This window comes from Amblyomma mixtum, chromosome 8 (genome assembly GCF_055824585.1).
Source record: "Amblyomma mixtum isolate Tamu chromosome 8, ASM5582458v1, whole genome shotgun sequence".
Lineage (NCBI taxonomy): Eukaryota > Metazoa > Arthropoda > Arachnida > Ixodida > Ixodidae > Amblyomma > Amblyomma mixtum.
In genome coordinates this window covers 39,610,702-39,636,912 of record NC_143019.1, presented here as the reverse complement: position 1 = coordinate 39,636,912, position 26,211 = coordinate 39,610,702, and the positions used below count along the sequence as shown (strand labels likewise).

Below are 26,211 nucleotides of genomic sequence, written 5' to 3'. Positions count from 1 at the left end.
CGTTCGATGACGTCGCTATTCCGGAATCGCGTGATCGTCTTCTGGCCAATGAGATCATAGAGCATTACGGTGTTCACCTGCTTGAGTTTGGGTCGGGATTGCCATTTCCCAGTGAGGGAGTGAAATGCGAGGAAGTTTTTTTTTTCTTTGCGTTTTCGCCAGAATGCAATGCCACGTACGTTATTTACAAAAGGTAGGTGGTATATCCCTGCTTCTAGTTCCTAAGGCCCTTATAGGAGTGCAAAGTAATTAATTTTTGCGATACAGATGTGTAGTTGAAGGAAGTAAGAGGGCTTTACACACATGAAATGAAACTAATTTAGACGGAATGAATCGTGGGCATGAGGTACAAAATAATATAAGCAGAGGAAAATTTTATCAAGGAAGCTGCCTCGATCATAAAATAAATTATACTACTGCGGAGCACGAGTTCCTGTTACCGTGTCCAAACGTACTGGACCTAGGGGAGCAAGCAATCCCAGCAGAATACCCCATGCTGCCCAAGCAGAGTTGTTGAAGTGGTTTGTCTCGCAATCGCCTCCTTACGAGAAGCTGCAGCGACAGGACAGCAGAAAGCGATCAATTATTTCAGGTCCCGTAGAATGCGTCAGTCTGCGATAACTGTCTTCATCTTCTTCTTGCATCGAAGATTTCTCGCTAATCCTTTCCCTGCCTCCATCCGTTTTCGAATCAACTATCCACGTCATCCTAATCGCGCCGCTGTGGTGCCCTTATTCAGTGCTCGCGTCTTGAATGACAGCAACGATCGGGCTCGTACGGTGTGTGCGGTAGAGTGCGGCCAACTAATCCCGTGTCCGACATGAGCAGCAGCGTCGACATGCGGCTCAAGAAGGCCGAGACGAGTCCTGAGGATGGCGTCAGGCAGCCGGAGCCCCAGGTTGAGCAGACCCTACAGCGTCACACGAGCTCCGGGGTGTTGACTCCGCGCAGCCTGTTCCACACGGACCCGGTGACTAGTTTCCGACGGCACTGTGTCCTTTTGAACAACGGTGTCTGGATGCCCATGATCGGCCTGGGAATTTGCGAGGTAGGACAAGCCTGTGGTGTGTGGTGTGGAAATCGTTTTGCAAAGAATTAAGTGCTCGCGAGCAACGATTCCGAATAAAATCCCGCGTTAACGGTGCAGGGAACTTGTGGTCGTAAATTGGACATCCTTACAAATACTACAGTGGTGGCCCAGTCGTTTGAGAGTCCGTCTCGTAAGGGGTTCGATCCCCAGTGCCGCCGGGTATACTGTCAATTTTTGAATGGTGTGACACTTTTTATTAACAGCCTTTAGTTAGGCGTTCAATAGGTCCTGGGCCAAGGTGACGAGGGCGCGTTGCAGGTTCAGGTCCCGGGAGGCAAGCCAGATGGGCCACGGTGGGGGTGGCGGGAAAGGATAGGCGGGGGACTGGAAGGCTACGTGGCACTGTGTAAGGCAGTGTTCTAGAGGGGGTACCCAAAAGAAACCGGACTTATTTTTGTTTGAACTTATTTGTTCGCATTTTAAGCACAGACCTTCAATCTCCTTCAAAGTATTCCCCACTTGCAATGATACGCTTGTCGAATCTTTCATTCCATTTCTCAAAACATTGTATAAATTCATCTTTTGTGATGCTTGACAGTGCCTCCGTCGTTTTTTTCTTCACCTCAGCAACATCAGCGAAACGCTTTCCGTTCACCTATTTTTTAATTCTAGGAAACAAAGAAAGTAGCACGGGGCAAGGTCGGGAGAGTATGAGGGTTGAGGAATAGGGGTCATGCCATTTTTGGTCCAAAATTGTCGTAGAGACAAGGCTGTGTGAGCAGGGGCATTGCCATGATGGAAAAACCAGTCACCCGACCGCCACAAATCTGGCCGCTTCCACCGCACACTGTTGCCCAATCTTTTCAAAACATCCAAGTAGAAAGCCTGGCTAACTGTCTGACCCTGCGGAACAAATTCTCGATGGACGCCTCCTTTCACGTCGAAAAAACAAATCAGCATTGTTTTGAGGTTTGGTTTCACCTGACGAGCTTTCTTGAGGCGAGGTGAATTTGATGTTTTCCATTGGCATGATTGTTGCTTTGATTCAGGATTCGATTCAGGAACACTTGAGTTGTCCCCATAGCATCGTCCTTGTACGTCTTTCTTATTATTTGAAGAGTTTCCATTCAACTTTTTCCGAGCAAAAATCAGAATTTCACCGGCGCACGCTGCTCACGAAAATCAGCCATTGCAAAATAGACATTCACACAAAACAGTCGTCACTCTAAAACTCTGCCTAAACTAGTCTGACCTCCTTCAACGACGGCACTCGGCTTACTGACTCTGGAATGTTCGTTCTATGCGCTCCTAGTGGCAAAACGCGGTACCACAGAAGCTTTGCCGACCAAAAAATTTAGTCCGGTTTCTTTTGGGTACCCCCTCGTATGTCTGCATATGTGTGTGGACAGTTTGGGCACTGAGGTGTGGAAGTGTAACGGTACAGATAAAGTTTGGCTGGTGTACGTAGGAGATTAAACTGTATTCTTCGAAGAATGCGAGCTTCACGGATCGATAAGAAATTTTTAATGAATACAGTCTCGGTCTCTTTGGCAGTGAACATGGGAGCATGTGGCAGATAGCCTCAAACCCTACTTGTGGCGGTACGCGGCGGCCGTTTTTCGCTGCAAGGCGGAAAGGATTCTGCAGTTTAGCCTTCTGCCGGCACTCCCACCAGTGGCGATCTTCTGCTGAGTCGGCCGCAGAAAAATCGGTAGCATTGCATACGTTTTGACGTCAGGGTAGTACAAGCAACATTATGAACCAGACAGAATCTTCACATAAAGTAATGGAATGAAGATGTACAGGCGGCAATGTATATCACTGCACTAGACCTCATTGCTAATTACTGCGATACCCACGTCGTCTAGACACACGGGCCCGGTGGGGAGTGCCAGCAGTTGATAGAACCACACCTCCCTCTCCATTTTGTTTTTAAGAGGGGCCACCGCATATCAACTCGAGTGCGGTTCGAGGCTATTCGCCACGCGGTCTTGTATTCCCCGTCAAAGAGATCGCGACTTTACAAGCGTTCCCTTGGCTTAATTCCAGCCAAAGACCACGCAGCCGACCTGCCTTCAGGAGTGAAAAGTGATAGAACAGGGCCCTTAGCAGACGCGCCACTTGCAAGGGCGCAGCGTTCAGTTCGATATATCGAACGACCAGTGAAATTCGAATTCGATATACTGCACAACCTTCCTATCCTTTTACACAAGGTTTCAAGGGGATATTCTGTGTGTTCGTATATCCAATAACCAGAAATATCTAAGTTCGATATATCTAGGCTCGAATGTATACTATAGAGCTCTGCACCATTAACATATTCGATAGAGCATCAGTAGTACACAGAGCTCGTTAGTACGTCAGTAGCACGTCCAGTGCATCCGGAACAGACGACCACGGACGCACCGTGCTACGGTCAGTCTCCGAAGTCCGACTGTAGCGTTTGTGCCGCAGAGTGACGCGGCAGTCGTGGAGAGTGTGGTGGAGGCCGCGGTGACCGCGGGCTACAGGTACATCGAGACCTCTCACGCGGCCCACAACGAGGTGGCCATCGGCAACGCGCTGCGTCAGGTCATCTCCGCCGGGAAGGTCAAGCGCGAAGACCTGTTCATCGCCACAAAGGTAAACGCTGTGCATTTCCCTCATAACATGAGTGACGGGTTTAAGCACAGAAAGCATAAAACAGCCCTTATACAAAGTTTCTACTGTGCTACACTGAACGGGTCGTGCATGAATGGCCGTGTGGCGGTACCTTTGTGCTTTGGTTACGCACAGCTCTGCACCATAAAGCAGGCTCTCGACGAATACTGAAGCATGTATCTACTGAAAAACATTCACGTTGGTTAGGCACGAATATTGTTTTCTTGAATGACTTGCCTTATGCTTGTATTCTTTTGTTATAAAATTGCATGTATTGCTTAGAATACTTTGTCTAAATGGTCATGTACTAACAACGACCTAGTTTCTTCCGCAACCCAGAGTTCAAAGAAATAGTATTTTGTACTTAATTGCAAACCTTGAGCAGCTGTATTCTCACCATTTGTATGCTTGAGTTTATGACTTAAAATCTGTGTAGCTGTATTACAATAATAGTTGTAAACTTTTAGAATAATGATGTATCATTGTACCCTTTGTCCCACTGAGAACTGTCGCGTTCCTGCTCTTTCCTGGCCATTTCAAACTCTTTTTTTACGGCTTTCTTGTCAGTTGGCATTTTTAGGGCCAGGTTTGATGTTTGGAAGATGACTCCGAGGTAAACACAACATTGTCCAACGACTAGCAATGCGTCCAGTTGTTTTCATTCCTCGTCTTCGTCTAAACGTTTAACCTGGCGCAACAACTGCAAGCGAACCAATTATCTTAGATCTGGGCTAATTTCGCACGGCGGCCATAAACATGTCCACATGACCACATGACATAAACATGTCCACATGACATAAACATGACCCTCATGCGAACTCACGGTATTGAAACATTACAGCTGCGGCGGAAAATTCAAAGACTGAAACTACTTTTCTTACTAAAAAACCATAAACTGTCTATGAATGCAGACCCCTTCCTCAAACCTAACACTACGCGCCAAACACGAAATCATCATACACAATCATTAACCCCTTACAGTGCTAGGATTAACGCCTTTAAATACTCATTTTTTCCACGCACCATTGAGGAGTGGAACAGGTGTCCGCCAGATCTCTTAACCAGAGCTGATTCTTTTGACTCTATGTTTTCTTCACAGCATTTAATTTGAGAGCCATTTATTTCTACGTTTACTTTTTGTATTTTGCATCTGAGCCTTGTATTTATTGCTGTATTTTGTGTTACAACTTGTATTTAACATTTTTCAATTTTGCTAAACCTGTTCTTTTTTGCATATATTATGTATTCGCCCCTCCTGCTTGGGCCTACTGTAGGCCTGCAGTATGTTCTATATAAATATATAAATACATACGTTGTGACAGTGCCTCCTCTATTTCAATGCCAGCCCATCGCTCGCTCCTGAATGGGACCCATTTGGACGTCTTCGTTCGTTTACTTGCCATGATGTGGCGCCACCTATGTGGAGCCGTGACTTACGTCATAGCACCAGCTGCTGGGATGTCTACTGTCTGCCGGAGGAAAAAAAATCACAGGGACACCTAAATACATTACGTGTTGACAGTACAGAGGGCAAAACGCTTGCCTAGAACACGATTCGAGCAAACCAGTTCCAAAAGAGGGATGCTGCTTTCTCATTACTATACTTCTTGAAAAAAAAAAAAAAGTTGCTTGTGGAGTTCTTTCCACGCTCGGCTCGGTGCGAGCGACCGTCCCTTTGGTACCCGCAAGAAGCGACCGTCGATGGACAGACGACCAGGTAAGAAGGGATTAACCACGTCTGAGAGGAGCTGGAATAATTCAGAGGAAGCCAGCGCAGCTGCGGCCGCGGCGCCATCATGCCACACCTGTGTTCGATAGACACGTGCTGTTCGCAGTAATGTTGCACCGCAGTGCAAAAGAGCCGCAGACGCGTTTTCTCCTCGCCATATTCCCACGTGTGGACTCTGCAACAGGTGCCTCTGTTTGCTGTGTTGTGTTGTGCCGACCTGTGCGTCGTGTTGAATTGCCACCTGGTGAAGGGGTGGAGCCTTAGGGTATATAACCAGCGCCCTAAGTGAAAACGAACGCTCTGGGCCTTGGGTAATTGGCTCATCCAGTCGCTCGACGTCATGAACTCTTGAAATTTTTCTTGATTCTTTGCTCTTTTTTGCATTTCAGTATGTAAATAGTTTCTTGCCATTAAACCCACTTGTTTTCGTTTCCCAAACTCCGAAGTTTCCGACTTTCCTCAGCCCGACGACGCAACACGCTACCAAATGGAGCCCGGGTTCGAGCTTTCCTGTGCGCCACAACAGCGTGTTTCAGGCTGAAAACGCGATACCTAACGATAACATTTGGTTAAAAATTGTCTGGATCTAAGCATGTGCAATTAAACTCATAGTATTTCATTCTAATTATTTGCCTTCCTATTCGCAGCGGCTTTGGCAGCTGTGGAACACACAGTTTGGTCGTTCTAGACGTGTGTTTTGCCCTCTGTACATTAGAAGCTGTTTACGCCTTTACCGGGAGTGACTTTACTTCTGCTCTTGTGGTGTCAACCATAGAGTTTCTTACTATTACCTAGAGGGAAAGCTGGCGGCGCTGCCCTTCAGCCACCATGGACGCTCAAAGCATCATGGGGCGGTGAGCTACTTGTTGCGAGACAGTCGTAGTTTTTCGGGAACACGGAGTGGCACTACTAAAACATTTCATTCCGAAAACGATGTTCGTGTGTGCTCAGACGACTTTCGCGCTAACGCAGTGTGCAAAACCCATAGTAATGAAAACGCGACGACACACGACGCCAATAAAAGGTTTCACTTTTCCGAAATGCTATTAAAAACCTGTTATAGTGTTTAAGCAAAAACATTTTTTTGAAAACATATTTACTTTTAAAAGTGCGTCCGTTAATTACGAAATATTAGTTTTTATTGTGTTCATTACTTGGCCAATAGGAGAGCGAGTCGTCTCTTATTTTGGGCAAACTTTGCACTTAGATGCTATTCTGCTCGTTTGTTGCAATCATTAGACAAAATATTGAATGTTAGGACGTTTGTAGTTATCAAACAGCTTTATTTCTTGATTTTTTTTGGCCAAAAGTTGCAATTCCGCAACAAGTAGCTCACCGCCCCATGATGCTTTGAGCGCCCATGGTGGCTGAAGTGGTCTCGAGGGGTCGCCATGCAAACTCCCATAGACGGGCTGCCAGCTTTCCCTCTAGGTAATAGTAAGAAACTCTATGGTGTCAACTTCTTCTATAGTCGGATACAACTTAAGAAGGCAGCGGCTTTTCCCCCTCAAAGAACCCCCTCCAGCCAGTGGCGTCTGCCGATTCTCATGGCCCTGCTAGGGTGACAATGCAGGGAGCGGTGCCACAATGGAGAGAGGGCCGGGTCTATCCCGGACTATGGACAGAGGGGACTCTCCCCTTTCATCTGCCACTCCCTGCATTGTCACCCTAGCAGGACAATGAGAATAGGCCAACGCCATTGGCTGGAGGGGGGGTTCTTTGACGGGGAAAAGCCGCTGCCTTCTTAAGTTGCATCAATGGGTGGATTTTATGACCGACGAAATAATTTGTTTCTCAATTCGCATTAAAAGAGGCAAAAATTAGTTCGCCAATTTTTCTCGGTAGGTCGCTAATTGTGGGCGCTGCATTCTATTCACAGCACGTACACACGTAGCAGATACGAAGGCTAGCAAAAAGGGGGGGGGGGGGGACGGGGGAGAAATGGCTGCATAAGAGGTCATGACTTCGCCAGTCGGCTGATCTGGCTGGTACTGAAATCAAGAAGGCGTTGGCTGTGAGTAAAACCTGGATCGGGCGTAACTAAACTAAGCCATCGCCGTTTTCACTGCGGTCCAGCTGCCGTGCGAGGGCAACCGACGCGAGAAGGTCCGCAAGTACCTGCGCTCGTCGCTCAAGAAGCTGCAGGTGCCTTTCGTCGACCTGTACCTGGTGCACTTCCCCGTGTACGAGCGCGCCTTCAAGAAGAACCGCCACCGGCAGCACGCCGCCTGTGCGGCAGCAGACGACCCGCACCACCTGCAAGACCAGCAGCCCCACATGGACCATCTCGGCAGACCTAAAGACAACGATTCGCCGGACAGTCCCTCAACGGAGGACGAGTCCGCAAACCACTTGGCCACCGCTGCGGATGTGACCGACATCGTGGAGACGTGGAAGGTGAGGGCCTTGTTTGGCTTGGTTTGGTTTATGGAGGTTTAACGTCCCAAAGCGACTAAGGCAGTGATGGACGCCGTAGTGAAGGGCTCCTCGACAGTGAAGCCTCCTCGACAGATTTAAGGCAGAAAGCAGGGCTAGTTGGTGTTTGGATTGAGATGACATAGTAGCAGCGCTTAAAAAACAAGGACGACAGGGTAGAGAACAGGGTAGAGAGACGACAGGGTGTCTTTCTCTACCCTGTCGTCCTTGTTTTTTAAGCGCTACTACTATGTCCTCTCACTCCTCGACAGACTTTTTTGTATTTCTGTCCAAATAAACACATTCATTCATTCATTCATTCATTCATTCATTCATTCATTCATTCATTCATTCATTCATTCATTCATTCATTCATTCATTCATTCATTCATTCATTCATTCATTCATTCATTCATTCATTCATTCATTCATTCATTCATTCATTTATTCAAGTCCAGGAGGTGCCAGTTACGGCTCTTAAGATTTGTCGCTACGAAGTATGTTTGTGTTCGCTTTAGTTGTATGGCGAACTACTTTTTGCGTGCGGACTTAGCCTGCGCAAACAGGTGCGCTAGCTTTGGCAGCGTTGCCTGCTATGTATGAAACGGAGTATAGGTTGCTCTTGCCGAGCAACATCTTGCGATTAATTGAACTGCCATCTGCCACGGTGGGCAGGTTTCTAGCTGTATATACCAGGTGTCCTAGTTAAATGTAACCAATTTTTTTTTTTTGGCAGGAAGGGCAGGGTAGGATATGGCGGAGGACAGATGGACAACGGCTAAATACAGGCAATTCCCACTATAAGTGCTAACGCACTAAAATGAAAACCTACTCTTGCATTGGCGTAGCCTTTTCCTTGGATTATAAGCAACTGTAGTTTGGACCATTCGATTCCTCGGGATCGATTGGATTATAAGCAACTGTAGTTTGGCCCGTTCGATTCGTTCGCCTAATGATCCCGTCATCATTTTCATCGATTCTTCTTTGACTTGGGCTTCTTGTCCTCCTTGTCGGCTTGCCATCCACAGGGAATGGAGGACGCAGCCAACATGGGCATGACGCGGTCAATCGGCCTCTGCAACTTCAACAAGGAACAGGTGGCCAGGATCCTCCGTAACGCGACCATCAAGCCGGCCGCCTTGCAGGTAAGAGAGAACACCTAGAGAAAACCACATTTCCTCCTCTCTATTTTCGTGCGTTTCCAGAAGTAACGTCCCTGTTCCGAACCTATAGTACCACGTTGGATCAGTTGTTAGGGAGCTCAATCGGCTGCTGAGCTGGTGGCCGCGTTTCGGTGGAGGCGAAACGCAAAAGGCGTCCATGTACTGTTTGATGTCAATGCACGTTAAAGATCCCCAGGTGGTCGAAATTATCCCGGAGCCCTCCATTACGGCACCTCTTTTACCTTGTGATGCCTATGTTATACCATTGTAACCTGTTCACACATATGCATGCACACACTCACAATAATCTACTCCATTATCATCATTATCATTACCGACTGGGTTGAATCAACTGCAGGAAAAAAGGAATCCGCAGTGGTCCTTGTACCAACCGCTGTACTATCCGAGCAACTTTTCTGTGCTCTTCGCCTTCATTGGACATGTGCCGTTGTCATCCACCTGTATGCCTTCCTACCAATCCTGCACAAATGTCACTTATAATCTCTAACGATAGCTCGTAGGGCTCCGGAGGTTATTTTTACCTCACAATTATCGTCTCCTCGTCAACAGCAACGTGTGCCTCTTTTTCTAAGGCGGGCCCTCTCTCGTCAGATGCACAACCCGTAGGCGCGAGGAGCTCTGTGAATCCGAGTTGTCGCAGACGCTCAGAAACCCTTGTATAAACCTCTTTCTTTTTGTACAAACTTTTATACTAACCTTTTCCTGGCTCAATAAGTCCGCCGCGGAAGACACAACGGTAGAACGCGGCCGAAATTGGCGCTCTCGCTAACGATGAAATCTCGCGGACCATTGCGGTCATTTACGGCTTTCTTCCCACTCTCTTCTCACCTAATTACCTCTGGCGCTAATTACCAAAAGGTTTGGCTACTTCCTGTTAACAAAGCGTACCTCATTACGTGCCTCCACTGCGCATGCGTGAACAGACACACGGTTGGCGGGAAAGCACAATCGCTTTGGAGCTAATGGGTGTTATTTTTGTCGGAAACCCTGAGTCGCGACCAATGGTGACGATTAGCGGCGCTTGCAGTCTTGCTGTGGAAGGGGAGACGGATTTACAGAACGTAGTTGCCACAGCGCCCGACTTGAACGCCACCACCGGCGGCAAAGAAGTTACGCGCAACATAATTTCACCGCCACAGGTCTTTTTGCTCATTTTTTGTTACATTTTTACGCGACAGCGTATACAGCTCGTTCGGTGGAAAAGCCGTCGACGTCGTAGTTGTAGTTGTCGGCACCCCGCGTCGAAAAAAGTCGTATCATTCCAACCGTTTGCCGCAGAAAGTTCAGGATGGTGTAATACTATTCAGAGTTTCGTGCAGCATAAAATTACTAGGTAAGTTAGAGCCTAGCTTGCGGCAGGAATTCGAACCGGCGACCTGTAATCGGGGGCTGCGGATGTCCACCGAGATATGTGAGACAATTACTGCGTCATTTCCGCAATACCAGTTTTCATTTCCTTCATTACGGTACCTCTTTCTCCTTTCACTTCCACCTTCTTCACTTCCCTAACGATGCGGTTCGGGTGTAAACCGATATGTGAGACAATTACTGCGCAATTTATTTTTTTTAAGCTCACATTAAGGGCAACATCCTGACTGGAATGTTCCTAGGTAGTTAATCTGAGAATATATTTTGACGGCGAAATAGAGTGAAACGGTCTACATGGCCAGTCTGCCCCCCCCCCCCCAAAAAAAAAAACAACAACAAAGAAGTATTAAAAAAAAAGAATCGATGAATTACCACTAAATAATACACCACTTTTGCATTTTTTGTACTGAATATTTTTGGTGCTGACATGAGGAGTATAACACGCCGTAGAGAGCGTATCTTTCGAATACTGAGGTTAAAAGAAATTGTACAGGCACTGAAAAGAAATTAAACACTGAAGGTAAGATGTTGTTCGAGCTAATGGTCAGTGAAATCAAACTTGGTGCTGCGGAAGTTCATATTAGTGCGTGACGTCACCGCTATTACTGTTCATGACTACTACAATTCATGACGTCATCACCACAGTAACTGGGGCAGCAACAGAGGCGGAAATGGCTTTCACCTCATCGCAATTTAGTAAGGGCAAAGTGCCCCCAGAAATTTTTGGCTAAGACGCCGCAGCGATTGCATGACGTCACTCGTACCGCAGGTGGAGTGCCACGCTTACCTGAACCAGAGTGAACTGCTGAAGTTCTGCCAAGAGCACAGCATCTGCCTCACGGCCTACGCGCCGCTGGGGAGTCCCGAGGGCAGCAGACACCACTACAACGCGACAACGACAGCGACGACAACAGCGACGACGACGGCGATGCCATCTAAGGACGAAAAGTGAGCCTGAGAACCGATCTGACGCGCAGCCAAACGCACTTCCATATGGACTTTCTTCAACGGGGTTTTAATGCAACCACAGTTGGGGACCTACTCATGTTTTACAACAGCGTAAAATTTTGAGGTGTGAATTACGTCGTATTATCCATATTATATCAATATTAATCCATATTATATCCTATTGGTATTTGCTGTGTCTTTGGAACCTTGAGTAAGTAGTGAATTTATTGGTTTAATGCAAATGTATTGCATTCTTGTATTGTTATATAAGCTGCTTCATTTTACTGTCTTTTGCGTTTGATTATAAGAGGTCCCACTACGGTGCCCAACTCTGGGACCCCTTTTTATATCCTCCTCTTAACGTGTAAGCTTTTTATGTATTTTAGAGCGATAGCTCTAGTAGTAGTGAGTGGTTTTAATAAACATGATAAATGGAAGAAAAGATTATTGCTAGCCCCGGCATCTGCTATTGCTGCAGGGAGCTGGGACAGCAGAAATGAAGGATAGCAGGCAGTGTGTAGAAGTGAAATGAAAGAGATGAGGGGATAGTTAGAAAGGACAGGGGGAGGGGTACACTGGGCATTAAATCTATTTACATATTAACACAACTCAGTGCAAGACTCGACTTTCAGTCCGGTGTGCATATATGACATTGAAGTGACCTTCGGACGTAGCTATTTCTTACCAACAGCCTTAGGGCAGATGACGAAGCATACTTTGACTATGGCCAATGCGATGGTTCTTCAAATTAGACCCAGGTCTTTTCCAAAATGTTGCCCATCCCACTCCCTAAATTTGGCCCACCCCACCCTCGAAATTGGACTTTCATCGATTTGAACCAAAATCGATCTCCAGGCTAATTTGAATTTGCTCAGTACGATGGTAGTCTCCAAATTTGACCCGAGCTACTACTAAATTTGGCCCAACCCACCCGAAATTTGGGCTTCATCGATTTGGACCAATATTGACGTCCATGCTAATTTTAATGTGCTCGATACGGTGGTAGTTTCCAAATTTCGACCGGGCCACCTCCGAAATTTGACCTCGGCTGATTTGGACCAAAAGCTATGTCCAACCATAATTGTGCGCACCCGACACGATGGCGACTTCCAAAATGCTATCGCTCGATGTTTGGGTACAACCGTAGTTAAACCCTGTCTATTTGAAAAAACAAACAAACAAACAAACAAACAAACTTTGAATGCCGTAACCACTAAGTGAAGGCGGCTTTTGTCGTTTGCACCTGCTTGCAGGGCTCACGAGGGACCTAAGCACTCAGACCTCCTTCACCACGAGGTGATCCAGAAAATGGCGGACACCTATAAGAAGACGCCTGCGCAGGTGAACGGCCACGTTCTGGCCCTAACCATTCCATTATGATTACATAGTTGTTAACCACACTGAAAGGCATTCTATTACTACTTATCACGACCTGATCTGCATGGCTTACGACTTGACAGCCGAAGTTGACCTGTATTAACCCCCTAGCAGACTTGGACGTGACAGGCTCGTCATTAGTCGATTGCCATTTCTGGCTAATGACGAGTCCAGCTTGTCGCATGTTTTATGGCACACTCTTTCCTATCAAAGGCGAGAAGGGCTCGTCAAAACCATTTCTTTTTGGCTTACTGACAGATGGTAGCACGGAGGCTGAACGACCATTTTGCATCGTAACATTTTCGAGAGAAAAAAATAGCACTCCGTTAGGGGGTTAAATGATGCCAGAACGACTGTGCCTGGTATCAAAGAAATTGATTTAACATCGCGTGCTGCGCAATAAACAAAGTTCTTTAAAAGTTTAAAATTCTGCCTGCAATAAGGCAGTGACGAGAGAAGTTCTTCAGAAATTGAGCATAACGAACACTGATGCCTGCTCCCACTGAACACGAAGGCTGTTCGGTGACTTTAGCTTACGTGTATTTAGCTTTTTAAATAAGATATGAACTTGAAAAGAGTGACATTCAAGCGAAAATTTGAATATTCGTCTTTCGGAGCGCACTAGTCTTTTATGTGGACATAAATAACGACGAAGCAGTTCAGCCAGGGGTACACCGGTTTCTGTGCGTGCCGACTGCGTGTTACTTGGACCCTATATGCTCACGATTACGCGATTTCTGGAGAATGACACTTAGAAAAGACAGTTGGCTTGTATCGATAAACTACGACATTCTAACGACAAAGTGACCACTCTATCTGGAAACAGAGCTGTTATAAACCAGAAAAGACCAAGCAAATTAAGGCGAGGATTGGCATCACCGGCCGATTCCGCAACTAAACTGCATGCGTCAACAGCACTTTTTTTTGTCCGAATCTCAGAGTACAAAATGGCGGCAACCAGTTTTTCTCGGTGTGGTCGCTACGAGCATAAACACACACACATATATATATATATATATGTTTATGCCATGTGTGTGCCATGTTCACTGCTATAAGAAGACCCTTCCATGCACTGTATGATCATTCTTGAAAAAGACCAGTCCCTGGTCGAAACGTTGAATAAATCTGTTAAGTTTTTCAATGTGACTTCCCCAACTTATTATATTTTTAATAAGTTGCCTTGAAGATTTTGTTATCCCTTATATATATATATATTTTTTTTTTTTTGCTACCGGACAAACGTTATCAACATACCGCGAGAAAGACCAAGAGAACCAATTTATATTTAGAATAATAACTGGATGTTGTCGTCTTTGGCGTCCCTTCAAGCTATAAAGACGTCAGAACGTGTTTCAGCTGCGAAAGGAAACTAATTACATCGCACATCTTTCTTTCCTCTCCATGTAAGAGCCGTAAACATAAGGTTCTCTGCTTTCACCAAAAGTCCCCTCGCCGTCTCGGCAACGTTTCTTTGTTTTTGCCGATGGAGGAAGGAAGACTTAGGAGAGGCCCTCGCTAACGGCGTCGTCTGCTGCATTGTCGGCTGCGGATGCGCTACCGCGCCGAGACGGCGGCTAAGTAGGGGGGGGGGGGGGAGGGGTGCGCAGGGGGAGCCGGCTTCAAAAAATATGACTTAACCGCCTCTCCTGAGTTCTTTCATTCCTCCACGTTTTAGAGACGCTTCTGTTGTAGTTCCATCGTTTGCCGTAGGATGGCGTTAGGGTGGCGCCAGCGCAGCATGCGCCTCATTGATCTCGTGTTGGATCTGTGCGGTCGATTGCTCTGCGTCGGAGTCGTCTGGAGAAGGAGGATGCAGAAAAAATGGGAAGTAACGAAAGATTTGCGACCACCGCTCGATGAAAGATGTAGCAGGCCAGTTTGATCGCCGGCTATTTCGGCTGCGCCTGGCAGCTAGCGGTCATTCTTCAGTGGCTATCAAACATGCCTGCAGCGGAGCGCAGAGAAGGCTGCGGACTTTAAATGATGGCTTCGTGGCGCTGGTTCCTAACGATTTTATCCACATTTTTCGCGTCTCCTTTTCTTTGTTTTTTGGTAGAAAAAGAAGAGAATGAGAAAGAAATGCCGGCATTTTCCCATTCTGTACTCATACGCAACAGTTCTGGACAGACCGTTTATGCAGAGTGTATAGAGGACAAAACGCTAGTCTAGAACACGTTTGGGTGTGCTTGTGGCTGAACACCGTGATATCTAGCGAAAACATTTGGTTTAAAACGGTCTGGATGAAAGCATGTGAAGTTAAATTCATAAGATTTCATCGTCATTTTTTCGCCTTAGTAGTCGCAGCTGCCTTGGGAGCTGCGGAACACAGAGTTCCATTGTTCTAAAGATGCGTTTTGCCCTATGTACTCATAGGCTGTAGTTCTGAATAAGCCGTTTATGCAGAAAAAGCAGTACGTTTATTGGTCTTCGTCTCCGGGATTCTAAAGTGACGCCATTTATTTAGAGAAAGCAAACAGGATTGGGAAGGCCGTGGGGAGAAGGACGAATGGAACGGGCGGAAGCGTGGCCTTCTTTGATGTGCTCCACGGTGTAAGATATATACGTGGAGACACAACGCGGATAAGTACATGTATGCTGGCAGCCAGATAAAGTACCATTCGCGCACTTCCAATACGGGCCTATGATCTGGGCGTCTTCTATTTGCGGAGCGGCGAAACTTCGCCGGCAGAAAAAAAAAAGTGTACATAAACTACCATGTTTCCATAGAAACTAGACGTTATTGCTCGGCAGAGCTTGTTTCTTGGCATCTGGCCAACCGGCCGCAGTTCAGCTCAACCACGCTGTGCACACGCGGAAAGCGTTATTGTGTTCTTGTTTTTTGGCGGTAGCGGGGGGGGGGGGGGGGGGGGGGGCGAGGGACGTGGATACTGAACTGGGCGCGCAGTGACGGACGTAAGGGTCGGAAAACGAAGCAACGAGAAAACGAGAGGGGTGAGTTAGTGCTCTTTCATCAAGGCGGCGGTTCTTACCCGTGTAACAGGTTCAAATAGCGCTCGAAAGTGGGCCGCTTAGCGAAGAGTCATCTCGTGGCACCTAAAGAAACTAGGGAATTTTTTTTGCGAACACCTCGAACCTGTGTTCCCACATATATAGCTTATATGCCTTGTGAATGAACGCGAAAGGACGGCCGTGTGGGGTCGCGCTTGTTCCAGTGTACGGATCGGTGACTCGTATAGCTTGAAGGCCTCGGATGTCCCGGTGCTGACCAGAAAAAGCGCCACCTTTACGAAGTGGGTCGGCTGGGCACACCCACGCAAGGTACTGACCGATGCCTCCCTGCTCAGGACCCAGAAGAATTTCCTGATCAGGACTCAGAAGTATTTCTTGGTCGGGGATCAGAAGTACTCCCCGGTCAGGGTTAAGCAGTATTCCTTGGTCGGCGCTCAGAAGTATTTCCTGGTCAGGGCTCAGAAGTGTTCCTTGATCGAGGTTCATGAGTATTTCTTGGTCAGGGCTAAGAAATGCTATCTGGTCAGGACTCAAAAGTATTTTCTGGTAGAGGCCTAAAAGTATCCCTTGGTGAGGGCTCATAGGTATTCCCTGGTCAGGACTCAGAAGCATTCCTTGGTCAGGGCTTAAAACAACTCCTGGTCAATGCTCAGAAATATTCCTTGGTCGGGGCTCAGAAGTATTCTCTGGTCAGGGTTCAGAATTATTCTCTGATCAGAGTTCAGAATTATTCCCCGGTGAGGACTCAGAAGCATTTCCTGGTCGGGGCTCAGAACTATTCCTTGGTTAGGGCTCAGAAGTACTCCTTGGTCAGGAAACAGAAGTACTCCTTGGTTGGGGCTCAGAAGCATTCGCTGGTCAGGAATCAGAAGTGTTCCCTGATCAGGACTCAGAAGTGTTTCCTGGTCGGGGCTCAGGAGTATTCCTCGGTCAGGGCTCAGAAGTACTCCCTGGTCAGAAAACAGAAGTACTCCTTGGTTGGGGCTCAGAAGCATTCGCTGGTCAGGAATCAGAAGTGTTCCCTGATCAGGACTCAGAAGTGTTTCCTTGTCGAGGCTCAGGAGTATTCCTCGGTCAGGGCTCAGAAGTACTCCCTGGTCAGAAAACAGAAGTACTCCTTGGTTGGGGCTCAGAAGCATTCGCTGGTCAGGAATCAGAAGTGTTCCCTGATCAGGACTCAGAAGTGTTTCCTGGTCGGGGCTCAGGAGTATTCCTCTGTCAGGGCTCAGAAGTACTCCTTGGTCAGGAAACAGAAGTACTCCTTGGTTGGGGCTCAGAAGCATTCGCTGGTCAGGAATCAGAAGTGTTCCCTGATCAGGACTCAGAAGTGTTTCCTGGTCGGGGCTCAGGAATATTCCTCGGTCAGGGCTCAGAAGTACTCCCTGGTCAGAAAACAGAAGTACTCCTTGGTTGGGGCTCAGAAGCATTCGCTGGTCAGGAATCAGAAGTGTTCCCTGATCAGGACTCAGAAGTGTTTCCTGGTCGGGGCTCAGGAGTATTCCTCGGTCAGGGCTCAGAAGTACTCCTTGGTCAGAAAACAGAAGTACTCCTTGGTTGGGGCTCAGAAGCATTCGCTGGTCAGGAATCAGAAGTGTTCCCTGATCAGGACTCAGAAGTGTTTCCTGGTCGGGGCTCAGGAGTATTCCTCGGTCAGGGCTCAGAAGTACTCCCTGGTCAGAAAACAGAAGTACTCCTTGGTTGGGGCTCAGAAGCATTCGCTGGTCAGGAATCAGAAGTGTTCCCTGATCAGGACTCAGAAGTGTTTCCTGGTCGGGGCTCAGGAGTATTCTTTGGTCAGAGCTCAGAAGTATTCCCTGGTGAGACTCAGAAGTATTGCCTACTTACATGCTTTGAATGCGAAAGAATTTTTTATTTTTCTTTTTCGTTTTATGTTTAAATTTTTCTTATGCTGTCATATGAGACACCTACTCATTAGCATACAGTCGTGAGGCAACGCATGTAGTAGGTTCGCATTTGTTCGCCAAGAAGCAACGCGGTTTTGTAGCCTATCCGTCAAAAAAGCAAAGAAAAAGTTTATAACCTATGGGGTCGCTTGCTCACCTCACAGTTTGAAAGCCCTGGGTTCAATCGCCCGCCCCTTGCGAAGAAACTTTATTTTTCTCTGATACCATGGTGTCGTAATCTGGGATTTTCGGGACCGCTGCTGGGCAATACTGACGCCGGGTTTCCTTGCTGATGAGCCATACAATGCTTTCGCATTGATAAGCAGTAGAATAAATACGAATCACGGAAGAGATGGTTGCGGCTGGCACTGGGCTGAGGGAGCACCGCACTCGTTAATCTCAGCTTTTTAAACTTAGAACAATGCCGCAGTTGACCACTTCTCTGCCAGGCGTCCGTGTCGAACCTCGGCATCAAAATTTCGCCACTCCGCGCCTCTTGCCACTTTCTGGCTTCTAGTGGTGTCAGTTTGCACTTCTTTCGTGACCCACGCGCACCCGCACGTAAAGGGAAAATAGCCTACGTCACTCACACCACTCCGGCTGGGTTTTAAAGGATAGAATCTAGCTTGTTTTTCTTTTTTTATTTCCAGACATCTGCTCGATAGCGTCACACCACCTGCCACTCAGAAACGCTATCAGGTGGCGTGCTCGAAAGCGCCTTTCGAGTGGAACCTCTCGAATCGCTTCAAGGGCCTCTTAGCATGCTGGGTCCGTCTTTGTTGTTTTTATTTTTGCCTCTCGCATATTTTTGTGCACGTCCACTTACAAGATAACCGAAAATGTTCAAGTGCATGGTGATGCGATGCAGATGGAGCAATCGCTGAATAACTTTACCCCTGAGTGACAGCTGCGATCTTCGACTTTTTTTTTTATTGGATGCGAAGGAGAAGAGCGGAAGAAACTGTGTGTATGTAGATCCCAGTTTCGTGAGTTCTCGGCTAACATCAAAGGAGAAGCTGGACTCTGGGGACTTCCGAGCAGGAGGCTCGGACGCTCTGAAACGATTTTTTTTTTTTTTTTTTGCCAAAGGGGTTGAGGCTACTATTTCAACTGCCGTCCCTTTAGTTCACAGGAGGAATGTCATTGCTATATAGTAAGTAAACGCTACGTAAAATGTTCGAGCTCCTGCATGAGTTTGTTGTTGAGTATTTTTTCTGCGCAGTGCTTTTTTCTTCGTTAAGATTTATACTGAAAGTACACTGGCAGAGTCGGGAGAGTCTGAGGAGACGGAATCTGAGATCACAGCAGCCAGTGACTGAGGTATCACCGTATGTCACATGCTATGCTGCCTTCAGTTAGGTTCGTCGCCATGATCATTATCATCATCATCATAACCACCAGCAGCAGTAACCATATTACTTCCAGTAGAGGGCAAAGGCTTCCACCTATTGATCTCAAATCAACACCATCCCGCTGCGTCAGCTGCGACCACAGAATATCCGAAAACTTCCTGATCTCCCCCCCCCCCCCCCCCTCCCTATTCTCTGCCGCCCCCTACTGCGCTTGCCTTCTTTCAGTTATACACTGGGTTATACACAGTTATCTATCGTGGGACAATCAGTCATCTGCTGCCCGGGTTATAATAGTATGCCTCCCAATTGCATTTCCTTTTCAATATCCTCGATGATGTACTCGCTTCAGTTATGATTTCACTGAATGAAATGACGCTTGCGGTCAACTGCAATGGTTCTAGAGTTCTACAAACCAACGCCTCATGGCTGAAAAAGAAAATAATATGTATTTATATTGCCGGTAATTTAAGGGAACCCCTCTCTGTGATGCAAAAGATCTGATCATATACTTTGTCGTGGAGATGAAATCGGCGTCAACGTTTTATGCGTCCTTATGCATTTTTGTAGAAGGTGTTGCCTCCCGCTGTGACGTCATATGCCACGATGAGGGTTTTTTTTTTCATCGGCGTCACAGTTTGTAGTGGCATCACTTTCACTACACCGCGAAAATTTTTTCGTACGTTATTCGGTGACAGAGTGCTGGTGAATGGTGTCAGAAATCATGAAACAGCGGGAAAAAAAAATCAAATAAGAAAGACAAACCACTTGAACTCATGTGTTGGCTTTTCTATCCGTCCTTGTTCTGCGCGCTGTTTCATGTACTTAAGCATTTAAAGGCAGAGAGGTAGTTTCAAATACAGAAACAGTATACTGACAGATTTACTATCTCCCCATAATTGTACCTTGGTCTGAACACGGATTCACTCACACATTTATGTTAGATCAGCGTTCACTTGAACAGTGTATATGTTTGAAGGTGTCCGCTCTCACGGCATGGAGTTCTATTTCTCTAAAAAACCTCTTCCCATTTTCTTGCAGCGACGTTTTCCATTAATGAGCGTTGTGATCTCATTTCTTGTATCCTACTAACACAACCCTTTTTGTAAAGTTTCGTTTTCGCTGTTGTTTTATTTATACGTCCGCTCTCGTTGGAAGACGATGAGCTTTGACGACCGGAATCCTTGTGACCTTCAGACGCATGTTCACGAAATATGAAGAAGGCATACCAGCGTAGAGCTCGAGCTATTATTCTTCATTTTCGAAGCGATATGCTCCAGAAACTAATTTTCTGTTTGCAGTTTTATGGTACCACTTTGTAAATATGTATAGCCTAGTGCTGGCACATTAAATAAAGCTCACTGAAATATACACAATAAGTTGAAAAATAAATCTTCTCTAGCATTGTGAGGTGCTGTGCTGGTCCCAAATTAATGCTGCGTTGGAAATGAATGGTAGAAGCGAGGGGTTATCTCGTCCCTTTCTCGAGGCTGATCTATATTCTGTCAACGCATACCGCGAAGCTTACTGGCGCAGGCGTCGTACAAAAAAAAAAAAAGAAAGGGGGAAGGGTGGTTCAATGTCATGGTTTTCAAAGTCAAGGCTTCCCTCTTTCGTTGTGCAAAATCTTAGCGAGGAGTTTTTTTTTACTTTTTTTTCTTTAACGCCAGGATAGAGAGAACATGAATTATGGATCAAATGTGAAATATGGAAGCTGGGGTCGACGGGTCATTCATTGCCGGGCGATGAGGTGTCATATTATGTTCGGCCTGGTTCGAGGAGGGCTTTGTCGCATAACATGGCGGCATTTTTTCTTTTTGTAGGGTATCGAAACCCCTTTAACGTTGTGTCTTAAAACGACGGGAGTTGAACTTTTGGAAACGCGCGAGAAGAATGAACTAAAGATGAACCCCCCCCCCCCCCCTCCCCCCGGTTGCGCACTTTTTTTGTAACTAACGCCAGTCTTACACGAATCCGCTGTAGAACTGTTGATGATAAAAGCCGAAAATGAGTAAACTACCTGAAATAGAGAACGTCAGTCTGGTCGGCCATTTGCAGGCTGCGTTTGTCGATGATGATTGGATTTCAGTGGTGAACCTGTAGCTTGCCCGAAGATCCTTGCGGATATATAACGTTTTATCTGCATGATGTTTTTTTTTTTTCTAAGCTTTTGACCCCAGGGGAGCCGAACCCCAGGCATGGGGAAAACTTACACTTATTGAAAAACCAGCGGATAACCGGCAGTACTGGGGCTTGAACCCCGCACTTCCCTCATACAAGTAGGATGCTGAAACTACTCGGCCATGGCTGTGGCCTAATCGCTGAGATATATAAAGAAGAGACCCCATAGACGGCAATGACAATTGGTTGAGCTCAAAGACGTAAGGCAATGTTCGAAATTATTACAGTGAAAGTTTGGCCTGTTGTTAACTCTTCTTTACGTGTAAAAATGTACCGGTGTGGCCAAAATAACACAGGACATGCTTCAGCGTTTGATCTTTTCTCACGCGCTCAGTGGAGGAAATATGGAGACATCGTGGGCTTATACGCGAGCGTACCGGTGTAGAACTTACAAGAATATGTATTAAGTACCTTTCAGCTAGCTAGGTAAGACGTGAGAAGAATTTCATCGCCGAAGCGCGCTCTGTAATACCATGGCCGCCAATGTGTTCGTACAGCGCCGTGCCGTATGAGTTTCATGCATGTCAAAAATTCTTGGACAAAAATCTTGGATATTGAAAAATTGTAAGGTACTCTTACGGAAATATTGAAGGTAATAGTCCATGCTTCTGATGCGTAGCAAAATATTTGTTTTAAATTTATTTTATCGCTCGCATCGAGCAGCTAAGTCTGCCGTAAAAAAACGATGGTGAACACTTTTGACTATAACAAAAACATTAATAGCAAAAAAATGCAAGTCTGCCGACGGATGATCTGCGGATATATTAAGTGTTATAGTGAAATCCTACAATATATAAAAAATTGCATTCATAAACGTTTTCTCGTTCAAAAATGTTTTTGTCCACAACTACTGGGTATGTCGCTTGGCACTGTCAGGACCCAATATGTCCACGAAGCCATGCATGCTGGCAAGAGCATTCGCGCAGGTCGTTTGTCTCAATCAGGCAGAACGGCTGAAGTTCGCTAGTAGCGCCACGCGTCGATGTCGAGTCGAACCGACAGAGCTCGCTCGGTCGCCAACGAAAACACGTTAATCTTTCTGGGTCTCAAGGTCAACGGGTCGGGCTTCCGAGTAGGGAGGGACGTTCGGTCCTTAATCCTCTTTAGCTTCAATCCGCTTTTCTTCTCCCCCACCTCGCAGATCCTAATCCGATGGCTGCTGCAGCGCGGTATCGTGGCGCTGCCCAGGGCCACGTGTGCGGTCCACATCCGAGAGAACATCCAGGTCTGTGGGGCCTCGACCACGGTTGAGTCTTTTTCTCCATGTTCAGCGTTTGTGCAGCCATGACCGGTGATGTATGTTTGGAGATGATAATACCGTGACCTTCAAGGACGATAACAAATGCGTGAGCGTGAGAACGCCCATTATCAAAAAAATAAAAACAAAATAGCAGAAGGTTTAGCAATATCGTGCAGTAGCACTAGTTACGGTGGGTACTTGAGGTCCTTACGTGCTAAAGGTCCTTACGTGCTAAAGTACTTTACCATATAGGCCTTTCGCCTAAATGCCTTCTACCTAAGAGCCTTTACCCGTAATGCATTTACCACGAAGGCCTTCACTCTAAAGGAAAGGCTTTTACCCTAGGCTCTTATACCCGTGCCACATGCGCACAAGAAATGGCATTAAATGATTAAGTCCTTTAGTTTGTTAATGCCATTATTTTAGGAGTTGGTGCTACACGTCCACATTTAATGCCATTATCGAAAGTCACGATAACGCTTGCAAGGTAGTTTCATCTGAATATAAACATTGCTAATGAGCACAATATATCGGAATGTTGTTCAAATGTAACTTAAAAACGATTTTCCAGAAAATACGGGTGTTCCTGCTTTACAAGTCGAAAAAGTAGCCATAAACTCGCATGTCAGCACATAAGTCGAGAGTACCTGTCAATCATCGAAAATGCGGTATAGATGCCTCGATCATTTGACTGAAAGTTAAGAATTAACCATTTCCTACTGGTTAGGAAGTTGTTACTAACAAAGCTGCATGCTCTACTGCGCGTGGAATGGGAACGAGAGTACACATTGCACGGGCGAATGAGTTGTGGCGAACTCAGTAGGTCGCGAATGGCAGTAAGTCTAATGCCATTAAATTTATGCATGTGGCACCGCACGAATGCTATTAAAACTTAAGGCAGTAAGCGCTTAATGGCATTAAATCTGTCCGTGTGACAGGGATATTATTCTAAATCCTTTGGGTAAAGAATGGGTATAGGCCTAAAGTCTTTCACACAGGCCTTCACCTGGCAGGTGCCCGAAGGCATTTACCATGGAGGCCTTAAAAGGCCTTTGAGTAAAGACCTGGGTAAAGTCCTGCTAGACAGAAAATCGAAGATCGAAGCAGCAAGAGGAAAAGCTATACGGTTGCACTTCGCTGCTGACGTAAAAAACAAAGCGCTACTTTTCCTGTGTCAGAAAGCGTATTCACCTAAATAGGAGAGGTCGTCACTCCTGCCTCGCTAAAATGGGCACACCGATGCATTCGTCCATCTACAACGACCCCAGATCTAAAAGAAAAAACAAAAACAAAACAAATAATAGCAGCGATGAGTGTCAGTGCCAACAGAATGCAACGGTGAGCGAGCAATATCTGAAATGTCAGACCCATCGAAAAAAAAAATCAAGCAAGGAGGGGACTTAGTCCGGTTGTCTTATAGCTCGGCATGCACATCCTGTCACGGAAAACAAATGTTGTTTACACTGGCGTTCCCCTCTGAGTCGGCGCTTTTTGCTTCAGTTACGCTGACGCCCGAGCCAGCGTGATATTAAATTTCTTCGGCCAGCTCCTGTAGAAGCAAAGGCAAAAAGAAAGTCGTAGTAACCGTCGCTGGCCTCATCGCCTCCGCTGGCACTGACACAGGGCAGCGATGATGAAGGTAGGAGTGGCTCAGCTCATCAGGGATCAAAACTGGCGAAACGAATTCTTGGAATAATTTTTTCTCCCGGTTCCGCATTTTATCGTTACTTCTGGGTCGTAAGTGTGCCCGTCGTAGTACTATTTTGCAGCATACCTTAAAGGTGCAGTGAAGAGGAATCTGAACTCGTCTTTATGCCGCGGGAACTCAATCTACGCGTTCCGAGCATTCTTAGAAACTTCGCTTTATTGCCCTGTGTGGCCGATTTCCCTAATTAAATCGGATTAACGTCCGGCTCCCGCCTTTTTTTTTTTTTTGAATTCTCCGCGTACGGTGGGCGGAGTCGACCAACGCTTCGTGGAGAGCCTTTCAGCCAGCTCCGTGGAAGCTTGCCGCTCTGCCATCGGCGGAGTAATACTTAGTAATCCGTAGTAGCAAATAGTCCGCGTGTATTTTTTATTCTGCGGGCTTATTTTGCGGCTATATTATCTGCCAATGAAACTATTTATTCACGGAAACCTAAAAAAACAAAATAAAGCGAAAGCAAAGCCTCCACGGAGCTTTCTGAAAGGCACTCCACGCGTTGGTCGACTCCGCCCACCGTACGCGGAGAATCCAAAAAAACAAAAGGCGGGAGCCGGACTTTAATCCGACTTAGTTAGGAAAATCGGCCACACAGGGCAATAAGTCGAAGTTTCTAAGAATGCTCTGAACGTGTAGATCGCGTTCCCGCAGCAAAAAGACGAGTTCAGATTCCTCTTCAGTACACCATTAGGATACCGCGCATTTCTGAACGAGATCTGGAACAATATCCTTCGTTTCCGAAAAGGCTCTGTTAGTTAAAACATATTTATTTAATTAATTTATTTGTTTTGTTTGCAGAGGCTTGCGGATAACTTCCGCTCATGCTGTAATTGTAAATGTTCGCAGGTGTTCGACTTCGAGCTGTCGGAGGATGACGTCAATACCCTCTCTGGACTCGACAAGAACCTGCGCCTGTTCGCCTACAACGTTCACGGGTACGTGCAATGGAAACGCGGATAAAGCCGTTCAGGTTTCCGAGGCAGCGCTCTTAAAGGAACAGTGCCAAGTCCTATTATGCGTTAGCACGGAAGTTTCACCGGAGCGAAAAGCCGGCGGCCACCGTTTGGTGTTGTCGAGGAGAATCCTGATTGGCTGGCTGGCAGTGACGTCATCACTGGCGTCACCAGGGTCGAGAAATCTCATTGGCTTGAGACATATGTGACGTCACTAATCTGGCAGAGGCGTCGCCAGATAGGAGAATGAGCACTGGGGGAGGGGAATTGACGTCACGAGATCGGCAGTGACGTTACCGGACCAGGTTGAAGCCTCCACCTGCCAACCGTAGCAGGTGACGGGTGGTGTGTCGTTTGCAGGTGTGCCCTTTCCTGGAATCTGCGGTTTGAAAATGAGTCAAATCGCGTAAATACGCGGAAGGAGCTCAGCTGATTAGTTCACTGCACAAATTCATTGTCCTTGATTCATCGAACGCAAGAAAGCGATATTCTGTGATTTCATTTGAACTGACTTAAATTTTCTTCATGCAGGTTGCCGAGCCGGGCAGAGTACCCGTTCAAATAAGTCGCAAGACGTGCCGAGGAATCATCTGTACATACCTCCGCTACTCACAGGGAAGCAGGAGCGCCGTCGAGTGCCCCTTTCATAGAGCCCTTTTTTCTTGCCTGAGAGATGTTGCCTGATGTCAAATAAAAAGAATTTCGCACAGGTTTGAGTTTGCGCTTTTATCGTCTTAGCTCAGAAGAAGACCAGGAAATAATTATAATTAAAAAAAAAAATCATGCCTGTAACTTTTGCATTCGGCTTCACCTCTTGCATTTTTGTCTAACAGAAAAGAGACTTTGCGGTTCTACTTGTAGCATTGTGATAAAAAGGTTGATTGGTTTGGTTGGTTTATGGGGTTTAACGTCCCAAAGCGACTAAGGCTATGAGAGACGCCGTAGTGGAGGGCTCCGGAAATTTCGACCACCTGGGGTTATTTAACGTGCACTGACATCGCACAGTAAACGGGCCTCTAGAATTTCTCCTCCAAAGAAATTCAACCGCCGCGGCCGGGATCGAACCCGCGTCTTTCGGGTCAGCAGCCGAGCACCATAACCACTGAGCCACCGCGGCGGCTGATAAGAAGGATTTCGCGCTAATAGAAAGGTGACATTGCAGATTTTCCTTTCGAATTCTGAGAGCAAAATCAAATATAGCTGCAAAAACACGCTCATACT

At 46.6% G+C, this 26,211-nt stretch overlaps 1 protein-coding gene across 1 annotated transcript; it reads left to right on the top strand.

Moving 5' to 3' along the window:
* Window positions 1-820: 820 nt before the first annotated feature.
* LOC149332153 (1,5-anhydro-D-fructose reductase-like) lies at window positions 821-25,663 on the top strand. Its single transcript, XM_089555707.1, has 9 exons — window positions 821-1,048; window positions 3,485-3,652; window positions 7,476-7,796; window positions 8,843-8,959; window positions 11,136-11,314; window positions 12,568-12,655; window positions 22,237-22,320; window positions 24,884-24,972; window positions 25,522-25,663. Exons 1-9 carry the CDS (start codon window positions 821-823, stop codon window positions 25,553-25,555), a joined length of 1,308 nt encoding a protein of 435 aa, XP_089411833.1. The 3' UTR covers window positions 25,556-25,663.
* Window positions 25,664-26,211: the final 548 nt, after the last annotated feature.

What these genes read in the sequence shown, in the direction of transcription:
- LOC149332153 (XM_089555707.1), top strand. Translation starts at nt 821, where the DNA reads ATGAGCAGCAGCGTCGACATGCGGCTCAAGAAGGCCGAGACGAGTCCT. An exon ending in ATAAGAAGACGCCTGCGCAG is followed by an intron (nt 12,656 to 22,236) that starts GTGAACGGCCAC and finishes CCCACCTCGCAG; the next exon opens with ATCCTAATCCGATGGCTGCT. An exon ending in TTCGCCTACAACGTTCACGG is followed by an intron (nt 24,973 to 25,521) that starts GTACGTGCAATG and finishes TTCTTCATGCAG; the next exon opens with GTTGCCGAGCCGGGCAGAGT.